Raw genomic sequence first — 20,878 nt, forward strand, 5'->3', positions numbered from 1 at the left:
TCTGTTCACGCCTTGGATCCTCAACTGAGAAACCTAGCATAGCTGGCCACGGCACTGGAGTTGACGTGGCCCCACAGCCCTGTCAGTATCTTCCAGAACCTCACGGACTCTCTTCCTACATATCTCGCAGCACTCCGCACTGCAAAAGGTGGTTATTCGAGCTTCTGACAAGTGGTCACATTAATGTGACTGGACCTATGAGATTGTTCCAGAAGGCAGACTTTCTGTCTGAGTGGAACATTCATTCCATGCTTTCATGGGATCTCAGTGGAATCTACAACAAAAAGATCAAATTTCCCAGTATTTGGATGGAAGTTGCAGGGCTCTATGAGAAGATTGTGGGTGCCCTCCTTATGACTAATTATGTGACTAGTAATATATTACAAACAGAGTAAAACGAGTTTGTACTTATGATAGCTGCTTCAAAACAACAAATATAAATGGAGGATAAGCAGCTACTCATTTCCAGATGGGAGGTATATAAGCACACAACTCATCATATGTGAGGTCATGGTTATAAAGAGAAAAGACAAGACACTCAAAAGTCTTGCCTCTTCAATGAAAATGATGATGTGAGATAGTCACAGGAAACTTAGTCCCTAAAATGTCTTTGTAATAGCAGCCTTATAGCAGAAAGATTAACAACACATCAATCTTCCTACATTCATAACAATAAAGGTCTTGTAGAACATGGTGTTAAATATGGATTACTAACTTCTCTTAGTTCTATAAAAATTGTAGTACTTTTTAGGGAAATAATGGAAACAAATGTTAAAAAGGTCCAGAATACTTAGAAAAAAGAAGATATGACAAAGTAAAGACATTACATAAAGAATCAGTAGTGTTCTGGAAAGAAGTCCAGCCTTCACTGTAATTTTTAATTCACTGCACAGTGACCATCCACCTCAAAAATGCTGCAGTAATCAGAAGGAATCTACTAACAACAAACCTCAAGAACTAAATATGGTAATGCATGGGTTGAAGGCTGCATTGAATGACAAGACAGTATTCATAATATGATCATATTGGTTATATCACACAACCAGATGTCAAAACGTCCACACCAAAGTCACTTAGCAAACTGGAAGTAGTGATGGGCTTCAGTGTGGCTGGAGATTTCTCAAGGAAACAGTAAAACTGCTGCTGTCCTCTCAGAACATATGTGAGACACAACTACACGTAAATGACTCTCGCGGTAAGATAAATTTAAGCTTATGAAATATAGTTTTAAAGAATTTACTTTGAGTGCAGGGTCTTTTAAAGTGAATATCCACACAGTTCAATCAATATTAAGGAGAGACTGTGAGTCTTATGCTCCCAGTGTTAAATTATCAAACATTGTGACTCTTGTCTCAGCAAGTTATCAAGGTATCAACTTCCACTTTTCATTAGACAATTAGTGTACTTTTGTGAGTATATTGAACTAGAATTGGAGTAAGAATTTTGTTATGACGTTCGTTAGAATTTGTTTCTGGCAGCATTTTGGGAATAATTAAACACATAAAGTAAATTACATGTAATTTTTTGATAATTCTAGCTCCATGCATGTGGAATATTTTCTTGTCATGCTCTGAAAGTCTGATGTTTTTATATTCAGTACTTTCTGAGAATGCAGGATATTTACAGAAATAAAACATTTCTAATAATTTGAGGACCAAAGTTTCTGTAACATCAAACCACTCTACAGTCTTCTAATTCTTTCATACACTAGATTGTGCTAGACCACAAATTGTATCCTCTTGCACGTTACAAGCACCCAATGCTTACCTTTTCTTCCTTGCTTCTACTATAATTTTCTGAGAAGAAAACTCTGTTCGGCATGCGCAAATTACATCCAGTTGCCCCAGCCTTCTAGCTATGTCCTCCCCTAATCTCATCCTCCAGAATGTTCATTCTTTTTCTTTTATTGTTTCTATTGCAAGTCTGCTTCTTCAACAACACAGTTTTTACTAAGCACAAATTATTTATAAAAAATCATAGAAAGCAATAGCTCCTAACTTCTCTGGAAATACACAAAATGAAAAGCTTCCAGAGGTGGATATCACTTGACTGATACAGTACTCTGGAAGTCTGTTCAGTAATGCAAGCATTAGCACTGTAGAACACTGTAGGTTTGACAGGGAAGCTCTCGAATGTGAACCATGCTCTCTGTGCACCCATATGCCGCTGGTTGTTCACTGAAAACACAACTGTCAGTTGAATAGTGAGCAAAGACAATACTGCATTAAGTTGACAGGCAAGTCCTTCTGCTAGCTAAATGTCAGTGGTAGGTATGAACAAAGTCCAAATCACAGGTCAGGAGAAAACTATATAGCACAGGATCATTGACAAAAGGTGCACCAGGGAGTTTGCTGTAAACATTGGTTGGTTGTGACAATCAAGGCCATGGCAGTCCACAATAGCCCTTAAATCTGCTGTGTCTGTTTTGATATGTGATCTAGCTCTGGTGGATGGATCATTCTAGACCACACCTAGCAACCCCATCATTCATAAGCATAATTATATGGACTGATCCATCAATATGACCAGAGGGATTACAACAGTTTCCTTCTTTAAAAGTTATTATGCCATCAGACACTGCTAACTTCCAAGTACTGGTGGAACAAAACATTTTTACAAACATGTTACCAAACAACATTGTTAAAGGATTCATTCGTATTCTGGTTTCTTCCCATACAAACATTTCTTTCATGTTGAACGGAGGATAGATTGCCTCCATTAATACCAGGCAGAACATTTATGCATAAATGCATATATCTTACCAGAAAATCAGCTTTCCTGGACTTCACCATGTGTTTGGTGGAGGTCAACACAAAGCATGATGTGGCCTTTCATCAGCTGGCTTGCAATGAAGGAAAGTGCTCCACATAGCTCTTTTCATATTCTTTAAATTATCACAGTTTGCTCTACCAGCCTACCAATAATACTCCTGTAAGACATCAACTGCCTTATCCATTAGCCTTCCACGATGTTTTATTGCCTCACCATCAGATAGTTTTGTGGAAGCTTTTTTGTAGGAGCATCATATGGTTTGCTGTTCTGCACTGCAATGAATACCTTGTTATGTCCATCATGAAAATGACCCTCTCTTCTTCTCCGAACATTGATAAATGATAACTGCCACTCTTACTTCCATATTTCCACCTCTCCACAATGATCTTCTATACACTCATCAAGAAGGGGTGTGCTCTCTTGGTTTACTGCATAATCTTGACATACTTACTGAGAACTTCAAAATCCAAAAGTTATGGTGTGGAAATATGATTGTACTTGCATTAACTTCAGTGCTAAAACTAAAGTTTGATGGGAACACCAAAAGTGTTCTGATATTTGTATCACCATAATTCTGAGGAAGAAGTAACCATAAACTCTTTGGCTGCACTATTCGCACAATCTCCTATGGTTTTTTCATAGTTGTTTTGTCAAGAAGGAGGGCTTGGTAAATTCAACAGACCCCAGAGAACTTAAACCAGCATTTGCACCTTTATAGTTTTGCACCTTTATAGTTCCTTTAACGTCATCGAAGAGTGCCACAATAGTGTTACAGATTTCATTACCTGAATTTTTTGATGAAGTATGAAATGATTTTTCACTTTTTGAAAGTTGATACATTAATTTACACACCACAGCTTTGCTTGTTCCCACACCTTCATAGAGTTTAACTTCACCACCATGAAGAGAAAAAGATACAGTATAAGAAAGGACTTGTGAAAGAGCTTCAGCATTGTCTAAAATATCATTGCTTTCGTTACTGTCAATTATTTCTAATTTCAGTTTTCTTTTAAACGCACGATGGGGACATGGACAACTCAGAAACATTCTGGCTATTTACTCTTGCCCCACTTTTTCTGTATGTTTTTGTTGTTTGGCACAAAACAGTACACACGGTATATCCACACAGCAGCTTAGAAACATATTTTAAATGTTTAAAGATGGACTTGGTGAAGTTCACAGACAATGGCAACTATAAAGATAGACATATATATACAAATGCTTAAAATGTTTGGTGATTCAGGCCAAATGTCGACAATGGCTCACCATAATTAGCCAGTAAGACACAATTAAGTCTGGCCAGTTGATGTTAATGCTATAAAAAATAGTGTTAAATGAAAGCAAAGTCATATTACAGCTTCCAAGCAGCCATGATCTCCTGTCTCAAACACTTAGAATGAGTAGAAAGCCACCGACAACAGATATGTATGCAGGACATTTCATAAATAGTGCACAACTTTCTTTTTTATGAACATGTTTTTTTTCCCCAGTACCTCTCTACAGTCTTTAGACATAGCCTCCCTGCTTCTCTAGGACTGAATCCCAACATTTCGGAACCTCTTCTGTTCATCTGTCAAATGGGTCAGGTAACGGTGACAGAAAATTCTTCGAGAGAAAGATAGTGACGTCCACACATAGGTTTTTTCAACTTTGAGAACAAGTAAAAGTCTGGTGGAATCATGTCCAGGCAGTAGGGAGGATACAGAAACACTTCCCATCCATATTCACAGAGTTTTTGCACAGCAACATTGCCAATACGTGGGCAAGCATTTTGGTGGAGAATGAGTGGTGCAGCCTCCAGCAATTAAGGTCAGGTTTTGTGGATTTCTCTGTGCAGGTTTTGCATTAAGTTACAATAATACACTGCTTTGGCACTTGTTCCACATGGGACTATCTCTTATGATGATTCCTTGGTGATCATCATCATCATTTGCTTGAGCTTTGATTGAGTGCGTCGAAATTTTTTTGGACTTGGAGAATCTGAAGCTCTCCACTCATCAGCCGGTGATTTAAACTCCGGTTCAAAGTCTCTAAGCCACATTTCTTCAATCACAACAATTCAATACAAGAATCCTTGACTTTCACAGTTGAATTGTTGTCTGAGCAAGGTTGCAATGTCCAGGCATTTCTGCTTCTCTTCAACAGTCAAACAGCGTGGAAACCATCTCACACAAATTTTTCTCTTCTTCAAATCATTTCTCAGATTATGGAATACTGATGTTTCGGGAATTCCCAAAGCTTGAGAGAGTTCCTCACAAGTTTCACTGTGATCTTCTTCAAGAGCATCAGCCACAAGTTTCACACTTCGTTCATCTGTTGATTTTTTGGCCTTCTAGATCTTGGATTATCATCTATACTCATATGACTATCATGAAAACTATTAAACCAACATAAACGTGTACTATGGTCCACTGTAAACTCACCACAAACTTCACTTAATGCACTGTGGATTTCTATTAAGTTTTTGCCACATAAAGTTTCCTTGATTTATGAGCTCTGGTCTTCAAAAGCCACAGTACTCAATACCCCTGTAGCATACATTTCTACCTCTCACCAATTTTATGTTAGAGTCACAGTCAAAAGACAAAAACATATTCTTTTTCCTCAAGCTCCCAACTACATCTGACGTAATTTTCATTGTTGTTGCATTAAACAATCCACAGTAATACCAATCTGTGCATTATTTATGAAATGTCCCTCATATTATTTAATTATTACCAGTGTGTATTTTATCTCTTCAGCTGTGTAAACATTTTAAGAAATCTTGCAAAGAGTGTTTTCTATCCTACTCAGTATAGGCAGAACATGCTTTATGATCACTTGACCAGAGGCTGATGGAAAAAAGCAAGCAGTTCCAGTGGTTGGTGGCAGTGGAGATAACGACATGAATGGCTAGCCAGAAGCAAAGTCCAGAATGAAGCCAAAGTTATCATAAGTGTGCACAAAGAGTCCAGGGAGCTATACAAGTCAATACACATAAAAACAGCCAAAATCAGTACTCCACTATCAATAGTGTACATCATAGGCTTCTCACAACAGCAACTTCCAGACAAGTGCAGGACCTCAGTACTTATGGACATAGTCACTTTCGTGGACATGCCCACGGTGGTCAGGATGCCCTCTGTGGAAGCAAGCTGCACTCATAGTACGTAACCTGAGTATCTCTGATCTTTCCTCCATATTGATACCAGGGCTGTGTGGGAAATTGAAATCACTGTCAGATAAGAAACCCCTCCCCCTTTTAATTGGCAAATAGGGCCAGAAATGGCCTCACCCTTGCCAACTTCTATTGCCAGGATGAAAAAAAGAGATGCTGGAATCCCTTCCACAAACTCCTATGGTATTTCTTTGTCACAAAAAGGTCAGGATGGCTGGTGGAACTGTCCGTGGAGTTGGCAGCCCATTGACAGTTTCTAGGTAACCGTTTTGTCCTGCCTGCAGGGAGAGCTTGTGCCAGCCACAGTTCAGATGGGGAATATAGTTCAGCCTCCAAGGGCACCTCAGCCCGAGAATGCTCAACCTCCACTGATCCTTTAGTGAAGGAGTCTGGTGTTGGTGGAAGCTGGACATGGCACAGGGGATGGAAGTGGCTCCACCTCTGTCGGCTTCCATCACTGGTCACTATTTATCTGTTGGTGTCTAAAATAAGAGCAGGTGTTGTAGTGGTGCAGGCAGGTTGTTGAGCAGGCTTCTCCCTGGTGTGGTTGCATCAGTCATGCTCTGTCGACTGTTGAGGATCCGAAGGTGGCACTGTGTGTCATTGCAGTTGGAGCTGAAGTCAAAGCCTGACTTCATGCCCCTGGCCTCCAGCACCTGCCACCTTCTATTGCCAACAATGGTGCCTTGTGTCCACTCAGTGTTTCAGTCAACAGTGTGAGCTCATACATAAGGCTCAGGTAGTAATATGGCTGTGTGGATGTACAATGGGTCTGTCAAGTTGGGCACAGCAGGTTGATGAGGTGTGTGGTCTGCACTCAGGCAAAGTGTTGGCCAAACTATATGCATTTACTGGGATGGGAAGGCAGGTTGCGAGAAATCAGTGAGTGCTTTCCCAAAGTCAGTTGTCATCATTATCTTGTGCATCTACATTTTGAAGGTCCTTACCATCAGTTTGGTTGTTGAACTAGATACTGGATGGAAAGGGACATTAGTCATGTGCTCAATAATGTTGCATTTACAAAAATCCTGAGATGTTGATGCCATGAACTGAGGGCCATTGTTGGAAACCAGGAAGGAAGGTGGCCCTTCTATTGAAAATGTGATGGAGAGGGCACAGATAGTTGCTACTGTGGTGGTAATTGCCATCCCTGCCACATATGGAAAGCCAGAATTGGCATCAACAACTAGCAACCACACTGCTCCTCAGAATCATCCAGCTAAATAATGTACTCTTGGTCAGGGTGTGGTCAAACGCTGAAAGGCCGCACCAGGCTGACTGACTGTGGAAGCAGGCCTGGCAGTTACGGAGTATGTTCTACAGTGGCATGAATACCGGGCCAGTACACATGACATCACTCTATCGCCTTAATTCTGCACATTCCTCAGTGTACATGTGGAGCAACTTCAGCATGTGGGGATGGTGCATAGGCAAAATTACCACCCGGAATTCAGATTCAGTTATGGCTAAAAACAGGACACCACCAATTGCATTAAGTTGGTGTCGTAATGAAAAATGTGTACAATGTTGGAGCTGCACCCTTAGGCAGGTGCAGGTGTGTCACTGGTTGATGTCTAAGGCAAAATACAGCACTCTGCAGCTGTCAAACTCTGCATCTGTACCATAGGAGCAAGAAGGAAACTCTGTCCACATTTTAGTGCTGTATGATGGGCCTATAATGGATCTCATAGTTATAATTACTAAGAAACAATGCCTACTGTTGTGATTGCTACACTTTCTTACTGGAAAGTTTTGAGTGAGGACTGAATATCGAAATGCCACACGGAAAACAGTTATCATATGATGAACAAGCAATAATGGACAAGTACAAGGAAATGGATAACTCTAATCGTCAGATTGTCAAGAAGTTGAAGTGTTCAAGTACAGTTATTGATAATTTTGTCACGCTGGGTGCACGATATGGACAGAACGGAAAATTATTATCAAATTAGAAAATTATCTGAGGCATAGGAAGGGTTACTTTCGATCAAAGGAAGGGCCACAAGCCGTTGTTCTTCTCATCTTGTTGCTTATTTACAGTTGCCAGTAACTGCCATGCATGTGCGACAAATTTTGTCACATGACAGACTTGTTGCTTTAAATAACGACTGCACAAACCCGCCCTAACAGCTTAACATAAAACATGCTAGACTGGAATTTTCTGAAAAAAAAATGTGTCATGGACTCCAGAATGGAATAATGTGATTTTCAGTGATGAGAAGAAGTTTAATTTAAATGGGCAGGATAGAACTCAGTATTATTTTCAAGATCTGAGAACAGAGCAGCATGTAACATCGAGCATAAATTTTGATGGTGGAATTTGGGCCTGAAGTCACTCAAACATCTGCAGATTTTGCAGGTGCTGCTCCCACATTTGCCCAGTAGTCATTTAAATAATTAACACAACTGGGGATAATAGATATAAAGTTCTTCGAATGGAACATGGTTGAAATTAGATTGACTTAGTCTTGAATTTGGAAATCACAATGCATGAAAACAGTTAAGCCAAAAATGTTAGTTGACATCCAAGAGTCTATTCTCAACTGGGTTAGTTGTCAAGCTATATTTTTATACTTATCTAGGACTATGATCTGATCCCACAAAAGGAAAAACTTCCCATTTTATATCATCAAGCTACCACTTGCTTTGAGACATATCAATGGCAAACAAAGTGCTTCTGTTTGTGAGCATCTACCAATAATGAGGGTGGTGGATCTGGAACTATTGCTCGAACTACTGAATCCTGCTTCCCTGCACTACCAAACAATTGGGTACTTGGTGAATCAGATGAAGACTTTGTTTGGTTGCCATCCATTGATTGTTCTACTGCTACTGCTGCTGCTACTAAGAAACTTGACACTAGCCGTATTGTGGAACACAGCTTGCACTGATGTTGTTACTTTGTGAGCTTTGGAAATTTTTAGCTCATCACTCAAGGTTAGGTCAGATGACTCTAAAGCATTTGCATTAACTGCTCTATCAGGAAATGGATGTATAATCACATCACAGATTAATGATTCAGCATACACTGCACCACACTGTTTATAGGTTGGTAAGCCTTACAAGTAAGCAGCCTATGCTGTAAGTGGTTGCTTAACAAATTGATTAAATTTGAGCCTAGTTGTGACTAAATGGGTTTGGTGGCTGCCATAAAACCACAAACATCTGAAAAGCTCAAAACAGCTGGGGTCTAAGAGTGGTTGTGGTTTCTGCACAAATTTCAAACAATTTATTACTAAAAGACAATAAGAGTGCACTCTGAAATTCTTGGTCAGCTATGTGATAAGCCATGTACAGAAGAACTGAACTCTGCCAATTGATCTCACAATGCTCATTTTCCTCATCAAAGCAAGCAAAGGGCTGAGGGGAGATGATGATGATGCTGCTGTAGCTGCAGGTAGTTGGAACAGCAAGTCCTTCTGTTGCTGCTGCTGGAATTCTTTCTACAGCTGCTGCTGCTGCTGCCACAACTTTAGAAACTCAGGATCCATGCTTCACATTGGATAGTTGCAATGTAATAAAATCCTTGCCACTACTCTTCTATCATATCTGGCATAGGCAGAACACAATTTATGATCACAAACACTGGCAGTGATGCGGTGACTGGTGGAAAAGACAGACAGTTCTTGTGGCTGATGACAGCAGACTTCACAAAGTAAACAATTAGCCAGACTCAAAGTTTAGGGCATAGTGAAAGTCACTGTAAGCACAGGCAAACAGTTCAAGGACCAATTCGAATTGAAAAATGCAAACACAGGCAAGGCCAAGAGAATGGTGAGAACTGTGTGACAAGTGCAAAGCCGCTATGTTGACAGACACTCTTACATCAGTGGATGGGTCCATGTGACATGCTTATGAAGGCATTCTCTGCAAGAGCTAGCTGTGGCCAAGGTATGAAGCTCAAATGGAGTAATGCATGTGCGTACCAGAGGGTGCCTCACACACTCTCTCTCTCTGTGTGTGTGTGTGTGTGTGTGTGTGTGTGTGTGTGTGTGTGTGTGTGTGTTACAGTTCTTTTTGTATTTAATTGGTTCCTTCTGAATGTTACTTAAATACTGTGTTCAAGTTGTTAATGCTTCAATGGAATAAAGCTGTATTCAGTCTGTTGTACTTATAACTAAATACAACAACAAGCACCTTTGACTTTTTCTCCATATAGATATGTGGACTGGGCAGGGAACCTAAAACACTGTCAAGACACTGAGGATTGCATAATTTTATCTCTGTTGTTATTTTTTCACCTGGCATCTTAATTGATGAAATGTGTGTCTACCCAACACAAACTTCTATTTTGTTTTCTTCATGCCATAATTATTTGCAGTTATTCTCTTGCCAAATTTTCATTGTGTCTTCTCACATCCAATTTTGTTTCATTCAGCATATTCTATCATGTTACTGTGTGCTAGAAACTCTTACCTTCTCTTCAGTAGCTGCCTTGTTCCACTTGAAAACATTTCTTTTGCTTTCTTCATATCTGAAAAATTGATTGTGTACACTACTGGTAATCTTAATTGTGTTTTTTTACCTATTTATAATCCACTCTTCTGCTTTAAAATTTTCAAATCAGCTTTCTGTGAATTATTTGCCCCATGGCCCCACAGCTTTGGTTTACACTGCTCTCCAGTTCCTGCTAAACTGAAATTACAATTAAAACTTATGTCACTAATGTTCAGTACCTGAGGAAGATGCTGAGAGCCTGCACAGGTTCTGTACATTGGTTCCTTGACTTAATTTGTTAAATACTGACTCTTTTTCATTCTGCACAATAAATACATTATCAACATATTTACCACTGAGTGCTGGCTGTAACAACAAAACTTGTATCAATTTATAACTGAAATGTATGTACAATATATTCTTGATACTATTTCAAATTTGCTTCCATGTGACATTCTCTGTCGACTCCTCGTTGCACCGTCTCTTAATAACTGCATATCATCGCAAGGGTGTCATTACTATGTTGGAGAAGGTGGTCGTGGGTGTCCCTCAAGTTATACCAGATGAGAGTAATATTGACTGACTGAAATTTAAGTTAGTTTTAATTAGCCACAAATCACTGATTACAAGAATATATAAATTTTAAAAACAGCAGTGCAATTGAAAATATACTTCTTGCTGTTTTCGACTTTACAGTTCCTGAACACTACCTCAAGACAAGCATTATGAAGATTATTCCATCAATTCCATGGAATCCAATAATTACTTCATCTCATTTACACAGTAATGATAAGCATCTGATGTCACTAGCAGCCTATTGGCAAGTACATCCTATTTCTCAACTGTCCTCCTGAATCTTCTGAAACCCTTAAATCTTTGTACCCCTTTATCATAATCAGTAAATTAAAAAGAAACCGATATTCCTGGGAATCACAATCATGGTCTATGACAGTATTCTTCATATCTGCAGAAAACTAAAGTGAAAAAGGTCTTACTGAAGGTTCCTTCAGCATCTGACTACCTAGTTTGATCCTGATCAGAATCTTTCCAAATCCCAAATAAATGCAACTGCTTAAGCCACAGAGCCAACTGCTTCATGTTTGACTGATAAGCTTTCCTCTACTGACTTTTATATAAATGATACTAAATTAATTTTCAGAAGACAATCACTAAAACTGAAGCAGGGGCCACATTACAATAAAAAGTCATTTAGGGTGGTATATTTTAAGTTGAAAAAAAAAAGCCCAGCTTATTCCTGTAAAATATCACTTTACTATATTACAAATAATTACACATCAGATACAAATTCTGCACTATTAATCTAGGTAATAGGTTTAACAACAAGAGAGAAGTGACAATGGACAACAAAATAATCACTTTTCTAACTTTAGGAGACTACCCTTTGGTTTGAGTTTACTGTTTATAATATTTTTCCTATATTCTTCCTCCTCCCTCTTCAATCTTTCATGACGTTCTACAGCAAAATCCATTTCTTGGGTCAGCTTCACAATTTTTTCCTGAAAAGTGAAAACATCAAAAGTGCAGTAACGCTCATCCTTTTCAGTGAAAAGTTAAGGCAAAATTGTTAGTAAGATGTGAGGAACAACAGACAATGTAACAACACAATAAACAAATTCTTGTCCAGAATAGCCCTGGTAGTGTTTGCATGATATGCTTGTGCATTAATTATTTCTATTTACTGTAAACAATAATACATTATCTCTCTGCAATACAAATCATCTTCTTACCTGAACAGAAACGATAAAAATGTTTCAAATCTAAAACAGAAAAACTAGCAAAAAGATTGATAAGTATGTATACTGTATCAAAAGGAAAATTAACTTGAGAATCTATAAAAGTATGAGATAGAATTGCTGACCATTACCTACCTATAGGGGGTGAAATATTTAGTTCTATTAATGTGTATATATAAGCATACATAAAACTCTCCTAACTTTTGGAACTATTAGTTCCTCCCTTGGGATGAGAAGAGGTACAGGCCAGGGATGATTAACAGGACACAGTCACATCATTTAAATATATGGGCATAACATTGCCACATGACATGAAATGGAACGAGCATCTAAGGGTTTTGGTAGGGAAGATGAATGGTCAACTTCAGTTCATTGTGAGAATTCTGGGAAAGTGTGATTCATCTATAAAGGAGACTGCATACAGGACACTAGTGCGACCTATTCTTGAATACTGCTCAAGTTTTTGGGATCTGTATCAGGTCGGATTAAAGGAAGAGGCAGTTAGAGGCGGGCTGCTGGATTTGCTGCCAGTTGGTCTGAACGACAAGCAAGTGTTAGAGAGATGCTTCGGGAACTCAAATGGGAAACTGTGGAGGGAAGGTGACATTCTTTTCAAGGAACACTGCAAAGTAGTGAGAAAATTTAGAGAACTGGCACTTGAAGCTGAATGCAGAAGGGTTCTACTGTCTCCAACATGCATCGCACATAAGGACCACAAAGATGAGATACAAGAAATTAGGGCTAATTAGAGGCATATAGATAGTCATTTTTCCCTCATTCTATTTTCGAGTGGAACAGGAAAGGAAATGACTAGTAGTGTTATTGGGTACCATCCACCATGCACCAAATGGTGGATTGCAGAGTAGTGATGTAAATGTAGAAGGGCAGGTCATTCAGGTCCCAAAATGAAACGGATCTCATGTGGGTCAAATTGACTTACCCTTCCTTTTAATCTTACTCAACCCATACCATTCTCCTCCTCAAGGAAGGAACTAATATTTCTAATAGAGCTACAGCGATGAATGTAATACAGAAGCCACAACTGTTGAGTAACATAGAGGACAAATGCCACTGTGATGATTTGGGACAGTATACGACATAACTTGTAATCTCAACACCTATGTACTGAGGGCAACTGGAACAGCAATTGCTACACGCCGTTCAAGGTGGCTAGTGGAGTGTAGATGTAGATGTATGGATGTCAACAACAACAACAGGCAGTTTTTAGAGTCAGAAGTACCACTTCTCGTTCAAGGTGACCGACATGGAATGTTTCAGCAGTAAAATATGTATTGACATTTGGGGCGGAATGTGTAAGCATTTTCTGAAGTCTGACAGCTATTGCTATCAACCTGGTCTGCCTCTCAGCTGACCCACAATCCACTGGATGCCTCTGTGATTTGGTTGGTTGTTGTATGTCACAGTCATCTGGTAAATATTGGCTTTCTTTTGTGGACACACACACACACACACACACACACACACACACACACACACACTGCCTCTTCCCACAATATGGAGAGCAAAGAGCTTGCAGTAGAAGAGGTCCACTTTCAGAGATATCAGAATGATTTTCGCTTACAACTTTCAACTCGGTCATTTCCACACCAGAGTCCCTTCCCTTCTCTATCATTCCCAAAAGCTTATATCATCATCATAGAATCACACTGTATCAATCACTTTCAGCTGCAATCACACCACTAAATCTTAATATCTGGAAGCACAATGTGAGAAAAAGGTTCTCTTGATGAGGGTCTCACTGATAGGACTGATGCTGGATGAATATATTAGTGTTATTACGCATTTTATCTAGAAGCAGATAGTACTGGCATGAAAGATGACAAGAGAATCAAGCTGCTGAGATACAGTTTGTACAGCTCATGACTGGTAAGACAAGAATTAAGAATGAAATAGTGAGAAAATCTAGTACAATTCAAAAGTAGGAAATATGTGGGAGTAAAATCGAATTTTACACGATACAGTACAACTGTTCACAACTTCACATCATATGGGTATATGTCATAAATGAATGTTGACTGACTTTCTAGAATACTGCAGTTGGACAATCATAGACCAAGAAGATGACCATGGCTGTGATTTAGTGACATAATGATGAATAATGAGCAAATGAGAGGGAGCAAAACTGGAAAAAACATGGAAGGAATGAAGGAAGGAAAGACAATGAAGATTTACTGTTTCTTCAACATTATGGTTATTATGTAGAGACATAGCACAAGGTTGGATGAGCAAGGAAATTGCCACCCACATGAAGTGAATTAAGGAATACTTGGAGGAAACCTCAATATGGATGACTGAATGGGGATTTGAACTGTCCCCCCGAAAATTTGAACTGTCCCCCCGAAAATCTGAAGTATCCTCCCAACTACGAGGCCAGTGTCTTACCACTGCCCCACTTTGCTCAATAGATGGAAAATAAAGACACAGAGGTAAAAGTCACTAGACAAGCTTCATTTGCCACTCTCTTGAATATTGAATGAATGGTCTGACCCAGAAAAATAGTATTTATTCTTTCACTTATAACTCCAACTGGTATTTCATCCTGACAATAAATGCAATCAACCTTCCAATGTAATACACTACTTAGGATTTCACCTGAAAAATTTTCACCCTTCATATCAGCATTAATTATTTTCAGCTTGATATACTCACTCCTTACATACTTCCCAAGATTCCTCATCTTTAATGTCCTTCAACAACAGTCTTCAAACACAATAATACCACAAGACTAAAACTTACGTGAGAATGATAATCATAAGTGTAGTGCCACCACCAAATGTTACAATGTAAACAAAGTAGCTGGCAGAACATTACTAGTAACCACTATAGCACCACTACATAGATGGGACTGATCCTCAGGCATGCTCTCTGATGGGCTCTAACCACACTCTGGCACGCAAGCCAGTGCAGGGCTGGAAGGATACTCTTCTATGTGTGTTATGATGTGAGCAGTAGTGCGCACGCCATGAGTGTTATTGAATTGGCTACTGTGTTATTCTGGTAGACTCTGTCTGTAATATCCAGAACTCTATAAGGCTTGGACTAGACTCTGCTTGGGAATACGGACTTAAGGTTTCTGAATAGTATCTTGTATAAATATCAACTGCTGTCAATAAACTGTGGTAGACTGCCATTTTACAAAAGTGGCAACGACTTGGGACCTGTGATACATGCAAATCGGACCTTGAACAATTTTGTAATTGGTGAGAGTGCAGATTTTCAACCATGGAACATTTACAACATCAACAAATGCCATTTGTGCAGGGTTATCAGGAGCTAATGACAGCTATATTACAGGCACTGTAAGTGTTACCGACTAGGCAGGAGTGTGATGACTGCAGTTATAATTTTCATTTTGTCAAATTTCCAATATAGAAGGACAAAAAGTCATATTCTTGACAGGAAACTCCAAACTGTATCATCCACTGAAACTTCCAGGCAGATTACAACTGCCTGCTGGACCAACACTCAAACTCGGGACCTTTGCCTTTCACAGATGGGGTACTGGCGGAATTGAAGCTGTGAGGGCATGTCATGAGTCATGCTTGGGTAGGTCAGATGGTAGAGCACTTGGCCGTGAAAGAAGTAGGTCCCAGATTCGAGTCCTGCTCTGGCACACAGTTTTAATCTGCCAGGAAGTTTCATATCAAAGCAAACTCCACTGCAGAGTGAAAATTTCATTCTGTGTCATCCACTATAAGACATACAACCATTAATAAATCCAGCATAACATATGTTGCCTTGAAGGCGTTTTTTTAATTGCAAGAACATTTCTCAATGAAGATGTACGCTGAAGCACAAAAGAAACTGGTATAGGCATGCGTATTCAAGTACAGATATATGTAAACAGGAAGAATACAGCGCTGCAGTCAGCAAAACCTATATAAGACGACAAGTGTCTGGGCAGTTCTTAGAGCAGTTACTGCTGCTACAATGGCACATTATCAAGATTTAAGTGAGTTTGAATGTGGTGTTATAATCGGTGCATGAGCGATGGGACACAGCATCTCAGAGGTAATGATGAAGCGGGTATTTTCCCGTACGACCATTTCACGAGTGTACTGTGAATGTCAGGAATCCAGTAAAACATCAAATCTCCAGCATCGCTGTGACTAGAAAAAGATCCTGCAAGAATGGGACCAATGACAACTGAAGAGAATCGTTCAACGTGACAGAAGTGTAACCCTTCCGCAAATTGCTGCTGATTCCAATGCTGGGTCATTAACAAGTGTCAGCATGCAAACCATTCAATGAAACATCATCAATATGGGCTTTCGAAGCTGAAGGCCCACTCGTGTACCCTAGATGACTGCATGACACAAAACTTTACACTTCGCCTGGGCCTGTGAACACCAACATTGGACTGTTGATGACTGGAAAGATGTTGCCTGGTTGGACAAGTCTCGCTTCAACAGCAGGGGACTGTTCAAGCTGGTGGAGACTCTGTAATGGTGTGAGGTATGTGCAATTGGAGTGACATGGGAGCCCTGATACATCTAGATATGACTCTTGACAGGTGACACATGTGGAAGCATCCTGTTTGATCACCTGCATCCATTCATGTCCAATGTGCATTCCAATAGACTTGGGCAATTCCAGCAGGACAATGCGATACCCTACACGTCCAGAATTGCTACAGAGTCGCTCCGGTACACTCTTCTGAATTTAAACACTTGTGCTGGCCACCAAACCTCCCAGACATCAGCATTATTGAGCATATCTTGGATGCCTTGCAACATGCTGTTCAGAAGAGATATTCACCTCCTCGTACTCTTAGAGATTTATGGACGGCCCTGCTGGATTCAGGGCATCAATTGCCTCCAGCACTATTTCAAACATTAGTCGAGTCCATAGCACGTCATTTCGCGGCACTTCTGCATGCTCACAGGGGCCCTACATGATATTAGGTAGATGTAACAGTTTCATTGACTCTTTAGTGTAAATTATTGCAGCCAGGACAGAATTTTGCCAGCAAAGAAGGAGCCCAAGCAACCACACTCAGACTGGGCTGCTGACCTACACAGATTAAGTAGAAATTGCAATTTTACATGTTTGTGTGGTCACAATTATGTGGACACACTAATCAGGGATGTGTTAGCACATTTAACTCTGATCTGAAACGCAGGGACCACTAGTTGAGGTAATCACATCCATCCCCAAGGGAATGTAAGTGAATAACTCAAGCCTATGAAACTGGCAACATGGGCCTGAGTTATTTTATGATGGAGAAAGACACTGAGACAGTCAGCTCTCTGACAACAGTCACACAGTATGTCATGCCAACTCTGTCGGGGGCCCCAGCTGTCCCACAGCCCCGATGACTTCGTAAACAACCACACCAGTGATGGGCCACATCAGCAGCGGAGCCACGTCCACCTGTAAACACTGTTTAATTCACCACACATTGTAATAAAACTTGCTGTGTTGAAATAAATGTACTAACCAATCTTTGATCACATGAAATGACCGATTCCCAAGTTGAAGACTCAATATCCAAAAATAGACAACCATATAGCTATACAAAAATTTATAAATGTCAACATACATAACACTTAGTGTAATTATTATGATGATTATGGACTTCTTAAAAAGAAAAGTAATGATAAAAAATTATTTGTACTTTATTTTTGAAATGTATATCACAAAGATAATTAGTACTTTCTTTGTTATATGTTGTTAGAGGTAAATCTTTGCCTTTGGGCAGTTAGTAAAGCGAGTTTGAAGTACGAGGACAGAGTGCAAGTTATGTGTGTTGTGTTAGCATCATGGTTGATGTTGATTTCTACTGTGAAGTGAAATGATTGAAAATATATGTGTTCAACATCAAAAAGTCCACCAGCATTCATATATTTAACAAAATGAAGCTGAACACCCTCTTGACCAGCCTAAAAAGTTAAATTTCAGAATGGACTCTGAGCTTACAACTTACGACAAAGAAGAAGAACAAAAGATGAGTCTTAAGAAAATCGTTTATGCAAATTTTAGCATTGTTTCCTCTCTCTGCAGTGTGTCACTATCTCAGCATGCCAAGTGCTATAAAAATGTGACCTGCCACCCAGATTATTAACTTAGTTCAAAATTACTAAATCAGCTTTGGGCTACAAGAATGTGGTGACAGTCAGAACACACAACACGTGCCCCCACTGTGTGCAACATACCACTGGCTTGGCAAACAAAAGGACACTCGCAAGCTAATGGAGATACTAGCTCTGCAGATGAATAGATTGAAAGAACGAATGATGAAATAAAAGAAATTATTCACAGAGTTAAAGGACAGGAAAATTTAATTGTGATGGGTGACTGGTATTCCATAGCAGGAAGAGGAAGACAAAAATGGTAGGGGTATATGTACTAGGGGAAAAGAAGAAGTCACCTGGTAGAATTCTGCACACAGTGTAATTTAATCATTGTCAGTGCTTTGGTTTAAGGATCATGAAATAACTTGTATATCTGGAAGAGACCTGGAGACACTGGATGATTTCAGATTATATAATGCAAAGACAGAGATTTCGGAACAAGATTTTAAACTGTAAGACATTTCCAGGGGCAGATGGGGATTCTGATCCTAATTTATTGGTTATAAGTTGTAGATTAAAACTGAAGAAATTGGAAAAATGTGGCTAATTAAGGAGACAAGATTTGAATAAGCTGGAATAACTACAGTTATTTAGAGTTTCAAACACAGCATTACGCCATGACTGACTGAAACAGAGAAATGAATACAGTAGACAATGAAGGGATAGCTCTGAGAGATGAAATAGTGAAAGCAGCAGAGGATCAAATAGGTAAAAAATCAGTGCCTAGCAGGAATCCTTGGATATTACAGGAGATACTTAATTTAATTGATGAAAAGAGAAAATACAAAAATGCATCAAAAGAAGCTGGTGAAAGGGGATAGAAATGTCTAAAAAATAAGACTGACAGAAAGTGTACAATAGTTAAGAAGAAGTAACTAGAGTAAAAATGCAAATCTATAGAAGCATGTACATGTTGGCAAAAGATACTGCCTATGGTAAAGTTAAAGAGGCCTTTGGAGAAACAAGAAGCCAATGCATGAATATCAAGAGCACAGCTGGAAAACCAATATTAAGCGAAGCAGTGAAAGCTGAAAGGCAGAAGATATATATAGAGGGGCTATACAAGTACAATGAAATTGAGAAGTCAGTATTTTAGAAATGGCAGAAGAAAGATAAGACAGAAGATATAATACTGTGGAAAGAATTTGACAAACTAATGAAAGATCTAACTCAAAACAAGGCACTTGAAGCAGACTACATGCCGTCATAATTATTGAGATGCTTTGGAGAGCCAGTTGTGAGAAAATCATTCCACCTGGTGTGCAAGATATATGAAACAGGCAAAACACCATGAAGAATGTAAGAAAAAAAAATGGTGGTGACAGGAGTGAATATTACCGAACTATCAGTTTAATATGTCAAGACTGCAAAATACTGACAAGAATTATTTACAGAAGAATGGAAAAAATGGTAGGAACTAACCTTGGGGATGGTTAGAATGGGTTCTGGAGAAATGTTTGAACACACAAGACAATACTGATACTATGACTTATCTTAGAAGATAGGTTGCTGAAAGTCAAACCTATGTTTATAGCATTTGTAGATATCTTTTGACAATATTGACTTTAGCAGATTCTTTTGAATTTCTGAAGGTAGCAGAAACCAGACAGCAGTTGTAAGAGTCAAAGGGCATGAAATGAAGGCGGTGATTGAGAAGGGAGTGAGACACGGTTGCAGCCAATCCCCAATGCTATTCAGTCCACTCACTGAAAAGGTGTAAAAGAAAGCAAGGAGAAATTTGGAAAGGAAGTTAATGTTCATAGAGAAGAAATAAAATGGCATTGCAATTATGTCAGAAGCAATACATCTACATCTACATCTACATCTACATTTATACTCCGCAAGCCACCCAACGGTGTGTGGCGGAGGGCACTTCACGTGTCACTGTCATTACCTCCCTTTTCTGTTCCAGTCGCGTATGGTTCGCGGGAAGAACAACTGTCTGAAAGCCTCCGTGCGTGATCGAATCTCTCTAATTTTACATTCGTGATCTCCTCAGGAGGTATAAGTAGGGGGAAGCAATATATTCGATACCTCATCCAGAAACGCACCCTCTCGAAACCTGGCGAGCAAGCTACACCACGATGCAGAGCGCCTCTCTTGCAGAGTCTGCCACTTGAGTTTGCTAAACATCTCCGTTACGCTATCACAGTTACCAAATAACCCTGTGACGAAACGCGCGGCTCTTCTTTGGATCTTCTCTATCAACCTGATCTGGTATGGATCTCACACTGTTGAGCAATACTCAAGTATAGGTCGAACGAGTGTTTTGTAAGCCATCTCCGTTGTTGATGGACTACATTTTGTAAGGACTCTCCCAATGAATCTTAACCTGGTACCCGCCTTACCAACAAATAATTTTATATGATCATTCCACTTCAAATCGTTCCGCATGCATACTCCCAGATATTTTACAGAAGTAACTGCTACCAGTTACAATAAAGGATCCTTCTTTCTATGTATTCGCAATACATTACATTTGTCTATGTTAAGGGTCAGTTGCCACTCCCTGCACCAAGTGCCTATCCGCTGCAGATCTTCCTGCATTTCGCTACAATTTTCTAATGCTGCAACTTCTCTGTAAACTACAGCATCATCCGCGAAAAGCCGAATGGAACTTCCGACACTATCTACTAGGTCATTTATATATATTGTGAAATCAC

General features: G+C 39.5%; 1 protein-coding gene across 1 annotated transcript in view; it reads right to left on the reverse strand.

The window, feature by feature from the left end:
* Positions 1-11,615: 11,615 nt before the first annotated feature.
* LOC126475005 (39S ribosomal protein L52, mitochondrial) overlaps positions 11,616-20,878 on the reverse strand; it is a 43,794-nt gene continuing 34,531 nt past the window's right edge. The window contains exon 4 of the mRNA XM_050102544.1: positions 11,616-11,883. Within this exon, the coding sequence (XP_049958501.1) occupies positions 11,740-11,883 (144 nt within the window). The 3' untranslated portion in view covers positions 11,616-11,739. The remainder of the gene's footprint in view (positions 11,884-20,878) is intronic.

The sequence above is a fragment of the Schistocerca serialis genome, chromosome 4 (assembly GCF_023864345.2).
Source record: "Schistocerca serialis cubense isolate TAMUIC-IGC-003099 chromosome 4, iqSchSeri2.2, whole genome shotgun sequence".
NCBI lineage: Eukaryota > Metazoa > Arthropoda > Insecta > Orthoptera > Acrididae > Schistocerca > Schistocerca serialis.